General features: G+C 44.0%; 1 protein-coding gene across 1 annotated transcript; it reads left to right on the top strand.

Annotated features, from left to right (window-relative positions):
* Nucleotides 1-4,057: 4,057 nt before the first annotated feature.
* Nucleotides 4,058-8,781, top strand: LOC119326596. Its single transcript, XM_037600225.1, has 7 exons — nt 4,058-4,620; nt 5,346-5,567; nt 5,985-6,159; nt 6,247-6,304; nt 6,340-6,495; nt 8,184-8,389; nt 8,486-8,781. Exons 1-7 carry the CDS (start codon nt 4,106-4,108, stop codon nt 8,609-8,611), a joined length of 1,458 nt encoding a protein of 485 aa, XP_037456122.1. The 5' UTR covers nt 4,058-4,105; the 3' UTR covers nt 8,612-8,781.
* Nucleotides 8,782-11,482: the final 2,701 nt, after the last annotated feature.

The raw sequence follows: 11,482 nt of genomic DNA, 5'->3' as shown, positions 1-11,482 counted from the left end.
TTCAAGCAAAGCGTCGTTGCGGCATCTACATGTGAAGCGAAGTACATAGCTGCTTCGGAATTAGCAAATGAAGGAGTCTGGATGAAGGAGTTCATATCCGATCTAAGTGTAATACCTAGTGCATCGGGTACAGTGAATATCTTTTGTGATAATACTGGAGCAATAGCCTTGGCGAAGGAATCCAGATTTCACAAAAGAACCAAACACATCAAGAGACGCTTCAACTCCATCCGTGATCAAGTCAAGGAGGGAGAAATAGAGATTTGCAAAATACATACGGATCTGAATGTGGCAGACTCGTTGACTAAGCCTCTTCCACGAGCAAAACTTGATCAGCACCAAGACTCCATGGGTGCTAGAATCATTACATTGTAATCCAGATTATTGACTCTAGTGCAAGTGGGAGACTGAAGGAAATATGCCCCAGAGGCAATAATAAAGTTGTTATTTATATTTCCTTATGTCATGATAAATATCTATTATTCATGCTAGAATTGTATTAACCAGAAACTTGTTACATGTGTGGATACATAGACAAAACAGTGTCCCTAGTAAGCCTCTACTAGACTAGCTCGTCAATCAAAGATGGTTAACTTTCCTAACCATATACATGTGTTGTCATTTGATGAACGGGATCACATCATTAGGATGATGTGATGGACAAGACCCATCCGTTAGCTTAGCATAATGACCGTTAAGTTTTTTTTGCTATTGCTTTCTTCATGACTTATACATGTTCCTTTGACTATGTGATTATGCAACTCCCGAATACCGGAGGAATACCTTGTGTGCTATCAAATGTCACAACATAAAAGGGTGATTATAAAGATGCTCTATAGGTATCTCCGAAGGTGTTTTCTTGTGTTGGCATAGATCGAGATTAGGATTTGTCACTCCGAGTATCGGAGAGGTATCTCTGGGCCCTCTCGGTAATGCACATCATAATAAGCCTTACAAGCAATGTGACTAGTGAGTTAGTTATGAGATGATGCATTACGGAACGAGCAAAGAGACTTGCTGGTAACGAGATTGAACTAGGTATGAGGATACCGACGATCGAATCTCGGGCAAGTAACATACCGATGACAAAGGGAACAACGTTTGTTGTCATAACGGTTCGACCGATAAAGATCTTCGTAGAATATGTGGGAACCAATATGAGCATCCAGGTTCCGCTATTGGTTATTGACCGGAGAGGTGTCTCGGTCATGTCTACATAGTTCTCGAACCCATAGGATCCGCATGCTTAATGTTTGATGACGATTTGTATTATGAGTTATGTGTTTTTGGTGACTGAAGATTGTTCAGAGTCCCGGGTGAGATAATGGACATGACGAGGAGTCTCGAAATGGTCGAGAGGTAAAGATTGATATATTGGACGATAGTATTCAGACACTGGAATGGTTCAGAGTGTTTCGGATATTAATCGGAGTACCGAGGGGTTACCGGAACCCCCCGGGGAAAGTAATGAGCCACATGGGCCATAGGGGAGAGATAGGGCAACCCATAAGGGGTGGCGCGCGCCTCCCCCATGGGGAGTCCGAATTGGACAAGGGGAGGGGGCGCGACCCCCCTTTCCTTCTCCCTCTCCCTCTCCTTTCCCCTTTTCCCTCCGAAAGAAGGAGGGGGGTGACTAGAACTAGGAGTCCTAGTGGGTTCCCCCCCACTTGGCATGCCCCCTAGGGCCGGCCTCCTCCCCTCTCCTCCTTTATATATGGGTGCAGGGGGCACCCCAAGGCACATCAATTGTTTCTCAGCCGTGTGCGGTGCCCCTCCACCGTTTACTCCTCCAGTCATATTGTCGTAGTGCTTAGGCGAAGCCCTGCGCGGATCACATCACCATCACCGTCACCACGCCATCGTGCTTGCAGAACTCTCCCTCGACACTTTGCTGGATCAAGAGTTCGAGGGACATCATCGAGCTGAACGTGTGCAGAACTCGGAGGTGTCGTACGTTCGGTGCTTGATCGGTTGAATCGAGAAGACGTTCGACTACATCAACCACGTTAAACTAACGCTTCCGCTTTCGGTCTACGAGGGTACGTGGACACACTCTCCCCCTCTCGTTGCTATGCATCTCCTAGATGGATCTTGCGTGATTGTAGGAATTTTTTTGAAATTGCATGCTACGTTCTCCAACAATTTATGCCACATATTGTTATAGAATGATGTGTTGCCATCCTATGATGTTTGAGTAGATTTGTTTTGTCCTATGGATTGATTGATGATCGTGATTGGTTTGAGTTGTATGTTTTATTTTGGTGCTGTCCTATGGTGTCCTCCGTGTCGCGCAAGAGTGTGGGATTACCGCCGTAGGGTGTTGCAATACGTTTATAATTCACTTATGGTGGGTGGCGAGAGTGACAGAAACTTACACCCTAGTAAGGGGGTTGTTGCGTATGGGAGTAAAGAGGACTTGGTACTTAATGTTATGGTTGGGTTTTACCCTAATGATCTTTTTGTAGTTGCAGATGCTTGCTAGGGTTCCAATCATAAGAGCATATGATCCAAGTACGGAAAGTATGTTAGCTCATGTCTCTCCCTCATATAAAATTGCAATAACGATTACCAGTCTAGTTATCGATTGCCTAGGGACAAATCCTTCTCTTGTGTTACAAAAGCTTTCTACTAAACAATTAACTTATATTATCTTGCAAATTACTCGTAGTTTTGTTCTCTCTAAGTACATCTAGTTTTATTCTTGCAAACTTATCCTTACATTTACAAAATAGTTTCATACTTGTTCTAGGTAAAGGGAACGTTAAGTGCGTAGAGTTGTACTGGTGGTCGATAGAATTTGAAAGGAATATAAATCCTACCTTTAGCTCCTCGTTGGGTTCGACACTCTTATTTATCGAAAAACTACAATTGATCCCCTATACTTGTGGGTTACAATATATAGGAAGTCATTTTTAGGGTACCAAAAAAGTTCGGAGGAATACCGACATCGTATCGGGGGACCACCAGTGGGTCCCACCACCCCCAGGGCCACCATGGGGCGAGGAGGCGCCCTGGCCTAGATGGGCAAGGCACACTAGCCCCCTAGAGTCCATGTGGCTTTGGGGTAAGAGTCCCTGAAGGGGAAGGAATGAGTCCCATCTATCATACGGGATAAGGACTCCTCCTCCCCTTGGTCGCGCCCCGCCTTGGAGGAGGGGCTAAGGGTTGCGTCCCACCTGCCCTTTCCCCAATATATAGTGGAGGGAGAGGAGGGGAGCCGCACCCTAAAACCCTGGCGTAGCCCCTCCCCGTTCCCACCATCATATTCTCTCGCGAAGACCCGCCGGAGTAACTCCATCGCGCCATCGTGCTGGTTGAGATCCCATCTACTTCTCATACTTCTCTTGTTGTATCACAAGGAGGAGGAGATGTTGCCGAGTCGCACGTGTGTTAAACTCGAAGGTGTCGTCCGTTCGGTGCTAGATCGGTTTGGATCGTGATTGAATCGCGAAGAGTACGACTTCATCAATCATGTTATATATGCTTTCACTTTCGGTCTACAAGGGTATGTAGACACACTCCCCTCTCGTAGCTATGCATGCATCTCTTAGATTGGATCTTGGGTGTTTCGTAGATTTTTATTTTTATTTTCGTGCTTCGTTCCCCAACACTACCTGCTCGTTGATGCTGATGCGCGTCGACGGGAGAGCTCGAAAGGCGGGAGAAGGACGGCGGGAGTTTCAGCGGTGAGGCGAAGGGTATAAGGCGACCGAATCAACGAGAGGTGAGTCGAAATCCTCCCATTGGTTTTTCCGACACGCGCGCGAGCTCGCTCCATCTCTATGGTCGCACGAGCTCAGCGCCGCGTTTTCCTCCCTGGCTCGACCAAGTCTGCCTCGCTAGAAACTGTTGATTCGGCCGTTTCTGACGGGCCTAACTAACAGGTGCTCTAATCTTCGTCTGATGCGTGCCAAATATTATATGCGAAGAGTCAAATAGCCCAGTTTGATTTCATACGGGCCTGGTTGGCCTCTAAACGGGCTACCAAACGCGTCCTGTAAAGCTAGCCATGATGATGGACTACGATTTTTTTTTTCAGAAACTCCGTCCAAGAAAAGGAAAAATCGAAGCCCTAACGTCGCCGCCGCCCCCGCCCTTGCCCCTCATGCCCCCGCGCGTGCCGCCCCGCTTGCCGCCAGGCCGTCGCCGCCGCTACGACCACCACTCGGCTCCCACCACCTACCCGCCGCCTCCGCCGTCTCCCATACCGCCCGGATACCGCCGCTCCGATGGACACGGATTTGAAGGCGAAGTCGACTCCGACCGCTGGACGAGGCCCCGCGACGGATTTGAAGGCGGGCAGCCACGAGTCGAGGTCGACTCCAACCTCCGGACGCCCGCACACCGCCGCCACCACCCGGCTCCCTCCGCTCCCTTCGCTCCCGTGCAAAGAAACACCTACCCGCCGCCTGTCATGCCGACCGGACGCCGCCCTGACGGATCTGAAGGCGGGTCGCGACAACTCGAAGTCGACCCCGACCCCCGGACGAGGCCCCGTGACGGATCGGAAGGTGGGCCGCCACGACTCGAAGTCGACTCCGACCTCCGGACGACGAACCGTCATCTGTCCCGTGCGCAATACATTGAAGAATTACTCGATAAAGCCCAGCTGCCTCAACGGTACGTTGTTTATGTATCTGCTATGATGATAAGGAATGGTATGAAAAATATATTGAGCCGTGAAACGAAAGGTTAATGATTCACTATAAATTACTTAGGGCCTCTTTGATTCAAAGGATTTTTTAGAGGCTTAGAATCCTTACGAATTGTTCTTACTTTGGTCTTTCGATTTGCATGGTTGAATCATGTACTCCCTCTAACCATATATATAAGGCCTAATGCGTTTTTGGAAGCTAACTTTGATCAAATGTTAGAAATAATATATGACATGCAAGTTACACAAAGCATACCATCAAATTCGTACGTGATAGGAGCTTCCAACAATATAATTTTCACATCATACATCTCATATACTACTAATCTTATCAATAGTCAAAGGGAGTCTCGAAAAATGCATTAGGCCCTATATATATGGATGGAGGGAGTAGGAATTTTTCCTAAGGAATAAGTTTACTATGTTCCATAGGAAATCTAGCATTCACTCAAAACCTCTTGAAAAATCCTTTACTTTTTGGTGATGTAATCAAACAAACTCAAATTTTATAGGATTGAATGGGCATGACATTCCAATCTTGTGTTTTTTCTATTCGTGCGTTTTTACAATCCTAAGAATCCAAGAGGCTCTTAATTGAAAATGTACGAGAACTAAGAATCCTGTTATGGAGAAAAAAGTAACTATAATTCCTTTTTCCAACGAATCACGTATCTCTTGTTTTCTACTTTAGGCGCGAGGTCACGGACCAGACAGTGAGTGGTACCGATGCAATATTCCCACCATCACGCCCCGTCTTTGCACTCAGCCCTACTCGCCTGACTATCAAATATTATGTCAGAGTTGATATGTGTGGTTTTTTCCACACATATCCTACTCTGTCCGGGCCATTTCAGAGCTTACAGGAGGTCCAAGATGCTATCAACTCTGAGCATGCTAAACAGTGTGAAATGATGTAAACTTCCTGAGCTAGATCTCTATTACATTTCTTCATATTTTCAGTTGATTATATTCAAATATGTTATGCAGTCCGAATCATTTTTTTATCTCTGAATTTCTGGAGTGGTGCATAAATCATAAGCATATATGAAATATCAGTGAAGTTTATGTATTGATGCTATGCTATCATGTTATTTGTAAGTATATTTTTTTACTCGACTTGCTACTTGTTCAATTGGGTAGCATTTAGTGTGTCTCGTCCACGTATGCTCCTTTTCTTCTGATAAGTACGCTGATAGCCAGAATAATAGGATTCATATAACTGGTAAAAATAGTGTCATTTTGGTAATCATATGTTTTTCTTATAACGCTAAAATAGTATGTAGCATTCTCCAGCTAAAAAATAAACAAATTTACTAACCATATACTTCAGGTGCATGGATGGGCTTTCCATGATTGAAAGGAAAGTACGCCGTGCCCTTTACTGGCCTGATGGCATAAGGAGAAATACTTTGGAAGCGCAAGCTTTTGAGAAGAGCCGTAGGCCTGAAGTATGGATGCTTAAAGCATTACTGGACAAGTACAATGATGATAACAATCTGTCAGAGGTTTGCTCTCTCCTTTTTTCTTGTCTGCCCTCAATCTCACCAAGCAGGGTCTACAGCTGCTGATGCTATTAATGCTTCTAATTTCAGGATATTGCATATGAACTCGTAGACATTCTATGTGCTAAAGCAATTCGTGAGCCAAAAGGTTCCCTATAGCTAAAGCAATTCGTGAGCCAAAAGGTTCCCTATATAGGTTTTATTATCATATCAACTTGATGATAAAGACTAAAGGGGATGATGATGATCTTGGCAATCTTTTCTTTGCTGAAGTAACACGTAAGGATCACAAAGATTACGCCCTCAGCCGTATCTGCATGCTTCAGTCTGATGATAATGGTATTATTTCTTTAAGGTTATGCTAACTTTTATTCATACAATTTGTGAGCTTTACAACGCACATCCATGAGTAGTGATTCTGGACTTCGTCTTTACGTACCGAGTTCCTATGCTTTTAAGTAGCTTGCATGGTTAATCAGTACTACCATAGTTGAACCTAAGTCCCACATATATATGAACAATGGGTAAGTTATTCCTTGCGCTCGGCAGCTACCGCGTGCGTGAGGCAAGCGCACAATGGCTCTGGCAGGACCTGAGTCGATTGACGATTTTGCCATGCGCATCACAGGCGTGGCGAATTCCTTGCGCTCCCACAGTGACAAGATCGTGCAGAAATTCCTTCGCATCATTCCCACCAAGTTTGTTCAAATGGTGATCTCAATTGAGATGCTGCTGGACCTGCACACCATCACCATTGATGATGTCACCGACCACCTGTGAGTTGTTGAGGAGTGCCTGGACTTGATTTGAGACGGCGGTGGTGGTCTTCTCCTCATAGAAGAGGTATGGGAGGTGCGCAACCATCAGCAGAGCAGCGACGGTGCTTTGGGGAGCCGCGGTAGCCGTGTCCGCGACACAAAGAACAACCGCCGGTCGCAAAACCGTTGTGCGGCGCACAAAACTTGTGACTTTTCTGTTTCCTTTCTCATCTATTTATTCATGCTACAAGCAACGTGCAAGCCCACAATCCACTACGTTCGTGGTATTCCACAAACAGATGGTGCCACACATAAAACTCGCTCCAAGTTGTTTTAAACTTGGAGCCAATGTCAAACAGAAACTGAAAAAACAGGAAACGGGAAACGCTGCCATGGCAGCCTAGAACTGCTTCCATGACAGTCAAAACACACTGCCATGGCAAACGACCGAAAACGCTGCCATGACACGATCTGAGCTGCGGCTAGACTATTCAACATTTGATCAAGATCTTGAACATGACAATGTGGTTAAACTCATATGGGGGGTTCAAAAGGATGAAATATGGCTTGGGTAAATATTTGAGAGGAAAATATTTTTTTAACGGTACAAATACCATTTTTAGCCTTTTCAAAAAGGATTCTTAATAAGTGCTTAAATATCCTTTAAAATATTATATCCCATTATAATTGCACTTGCACTTCAGTTTGCTGTTATACTTGTACTGATTGTCTCTTGATTTTATGAAGATTATATTTTGATTTCCAAAACAATTAGTATTTGAATCTTAGTTTGAACTAGTGGCATGGATTTTTTATACCCTAAATTCATCAGTTTTTAGGAAGATTTAAACGTTTAATTTAAGTTAGGAGCCAAACCAAATGTTTTCTTATCCTTGAATTACTTGATTCCTTTATTTTTTTAATCCAAGTTTTGAATTCCGTAATTCATATGAATTCGATTCGATTTGACCAGTTCATTTAGGTACTTAGGCGAATGTTTGAATGTTCAAAACGCATGCTTTGAGTCTGAAAATATTTGAAATGACCGTATTTGCTTTATGTGCTAGTACTGGTACTTTTCACATGAAGCGGCACTTTAAAATTTGGGGTTGCGAAGAAAAAATGATAGTTGAATGACTGCTTGTGACACTCTTAAGTTGCTCCTGCTCATGACTCTAATTTTTACGACTTTCTGTAAATTGCTTTATAAGGATATGATGAAGATTAATTTGCATGACCCTAATTCTCACGTAGCCCGTCCTTTTGTAGGTCAATGCTATGGTTGTACCTGTACTGGGCGTGTTGATATGAAACATCCCAGTGATGAAAACTACAGGCATGGTGATCCGAACACACCTTTGCCATGCATGGGTTTCATCAATGCAGATCTTCTAACCAGTATGTCAGAGTGGACTGCTATATATAACGAAGATGAGCTGAAAGCACAAGAGGATAGGGTGAGGCTTGAATGCAAGGTAGTGCCACCACATCTTGTGCATTTAGTTGTATTATTATTAATTAACGTGCTGTTACTGAAGTGTTATTCTTCTCACATATTTGTTTCTTTTTAGATGCTTTATGATCCGGATTCAGCAAGAGGCAAGGAAGATACTGATGAAGACTTTGATGGCCAGAGAAGGACGGCGAAATATGTTGTACCATCTAGGCGCTTACTAATTTCGGGCGGTGGTGTGTGATGCGCTACCCATTTGCTTATATTATTTAAGTTATACATTGACAAGAAACGATATAACTGTATAATCTGCTAGTTATTTGCAGCTTTGGCTGATTTGAATATGTGAGTGTTCTATACTTTGATAGAAAAATCAACCCAATCAATCACCGGCTGTGGTGTTATGGTGTGTGATGTGCTACTTTTTTTTTGGAGTAACTCGCAATTTGTTGCCGATATTATTAAAAAGGAGCAAACACATACAAAATCTGGGTGTTACAAGAGGTTGCGGTTAAGGTGACCCACGCAAGCTAACCTAAAGAGACCTTGTTGCATGCAAGGGAGTCTTTGTTTTTGCCCAAATTCTTCAAAGTCCATGGAAACGAACGGGCGCCGCTTTGCGCGGCCACTATTTCCAGGCGCTACCTGGTCTGGAGTGAGGCTGCTTCGCGCGCACGTGGCCCTTGACCCCTGTGCGGAATTTTTTCCGAGGCGCTGGCGGTAGGGACTGGGTCAACATCGACGGCGTGGCTACCGCCACAGACTGTGATGGTAGGGTTAGGCAGCCTACCGCCAAAGACAGTGGCGGTAGGGTGCTGAATGACAAAACCAATGGCTGGGGTTTGGTGGGCCCCACAAGCCACCCATTCGTCCCCAAATCCTTTCTTCCCCGACCTCAGCCACTCTCACCCCTCTGTCCCCCATCCTACGGCTCCATCAAATTCATCTTCATTGCTTGAGTTTTCTCCAGTGGATTGAGGCAATTTTCATCACTCAAGGTACCTCACTCACTCTCTTCTTTTTGGTTGGTTGGAATCAACTTATTTGATGGCATTGATTACTTTTATGCAAACCCTAGTTGTGCTTCTTTTTGTGTGAAATCAATGGATTTGATGGATGGTAGATCTAGATCTAGGGTTGTATATGTGTGATTGACCATGTGTAGTGTGCTAACTTTGTTGTTTGTAGCTAGATCTATGGTTATTGTTTGGGTTATTTCTAGGGTTAGGGTTAGTGTTAAGAAAAGTCATTATTTAGTTGTTAGGGTTAAGCCATGATATTTTGTTCTTTAGTTGTTATTTGTTTTGTTGCTTAAATGTATCACATAGAACTTCTATCGATCCATGGGATGCATAATGGATATTGACCTATACTAGCACATATGCCCATGCGTTGCAACGGGAAAAATTGATGTTTTGTGCAAGCATAATGTCCCATAGCACCGGATTCAAAGAATATCCTGCAACGCATCATCCTTCTACAAAATGAACATAAAAAAATACGTTAATCTTTCTTTTAGTTATTCCCCCGGTTTACCCATAATCCTTTCTTTAATTAGTCACATCCGTTTAAATATTCTATTTAAACCCACATCTTTTATTAGCTCATTCGCTTAATTAGCTCGTCCTGAATATGATGATTGTCACTCGTATATTTAGAGCGAGTTGGGAGTAATAAATGTGAGTGCATAGGTCGTTAGTTGTTATGTCGAAGAGCTACACAGGAGGTTATGTGTTCAATTCCCACAATGTTGATTTTTTTTGAGAATCCCCACAATGTTGATTTATTTTGACCCAATTATTTCTCGTGGTCTCTATGAAAGCCCATAAAAGGCCCATCAACATACAAGTACCTGGGCCAGATTGCTTAGCGTATGTAAACCAAACGAAAAGGACTAAACCAAACCAAGAATACCTATTCCCTTTAATAGTAGGTATATAGATTATGTTGCCGCCTATCGTTGACATTTTCTAAAATTTATTTGGATGGGTAGTCTCGTGAATCTTCATTATTTGGATAAGGAGACATTTATGAATGGCAATGACGATGAAGGGGAAGAATACTTGGTATTCGAGTATAGCCCAACCGATGAGGATGTAGTTGTGAAAGTTAGAAGTGTGTTACATTGGATGGACCCACATGATGAGATTAAACTCATTGGAAGGTATGATGTTGGAGTGGGGGTGAAGTCTTGGTTGAAGAGTATGCCTATCACCTCGAAATTGCATTGGAAGGTGTACAAGGGTAAAGTAGAGCAATTAGAAGACAACTCACTTGGATTATTTGCCACCAAGGTTGATGCTCCTCTGCTACAAATTTACTTGAACCGGCATGCCTCCTCCCCAATAAATGATGCTAGGGTCGAGGTGTATGTCCCCAATTCTTATAGCCAACCACCAAGTAGTCAATCAAATGAAGCGGAGATGAATGATAGATCCATAATCAAGACCCGAAGATTCATGCTATGGCTCATGTTGATGATGACGATATTGGTCATGATGAAGATGATGCTTATGCGGAAGAAGAAGAGATTCATTACAATCCAATAGGTAACTTGGATGTCATTGTCCATCAACAAGACATGGATCGTAGTCTCCCTTATAACCGTATGTGTGGTTATGGCTCGGATGACGAGGGTCCTGAGGAAGAGTTGGACGAGGATGGATTCACGGTGCAAGAAAATCAATTCTTCAAGGAGGTGCACGACAAGGAAAGAGGAACCCCATTGTTTCGTGATCTTAGCCTTGCCGACCATGCCATTGTTGATGGTGGCATGAGACTGGGGTTGGTTGAACGAACACTGTGCCTGAGAGTCGGCGATCCAAGGCCGAAGGGTGAGGACGAGAATGCTCATTTGAAAAAGGCATCAAGTTTGGATGCTTCCAAGAGTTTAAGATGTGGTTGAGTGACTACGCCATTCGAAACCATAGGCCATTTGTTGTTGGTCATTCGAACCAAGAGGTGCGTTACACCGTGGAGTGTGACAAACAAGGTTGCCCATGGAAGGTTCGTGGAAGCAAAATTCATGAAATGGGGCAAGGGGAGTTGAAAAGTTGTGTAGCTACTCACGAGTGCATATCGCCAGACAAAGCTGACCGAAGCAAGGGCCACTGTC

The sequence above is a fragment of the Triticum dicoccoides genome, chromosome 6B, assembly GCF_002162155.2.
Source record: "Triticum dicoccoides isolate Atlit2015 ecotype Zavitan chromosome 6B, WEW_v2.0, whole genome shotgun sequence".
Taxonomy (NCBI): domain Eukaryota; kingdom Viridiplantae; phylum Streptophyta; class Magnoliopsida; order Poales; family Poaceae; genus Triticum; species Triticum dicoccoides.
This window is presented reverse-complemented; position numbering and strand designations above follow the sequence as displayed.

Coding starts and splice junctions, on each gene's coding strand:
- LOC119326596 (XM_037600225.1), top strand. CDS start 4,106: ATGCCCCCGCGCGTGCCGCCCCGCTTGCCGCCAGGCCGTCGCCGCCGC. Junction 6,305..6,339: donor AGCAATTCGTGAGCCAAAAG/GTTCCCTATAGC, acceptor GTGAGCCAAAAG/GTTCCCTATATAGGTTTTAT. Junction 6,496..8,183: donor GCTTCAGTCTGATGATAATG/GTATTATTTCTT, acceptor GTCCTTTTGTAG/GTCAATGCTATGGTTGTACC.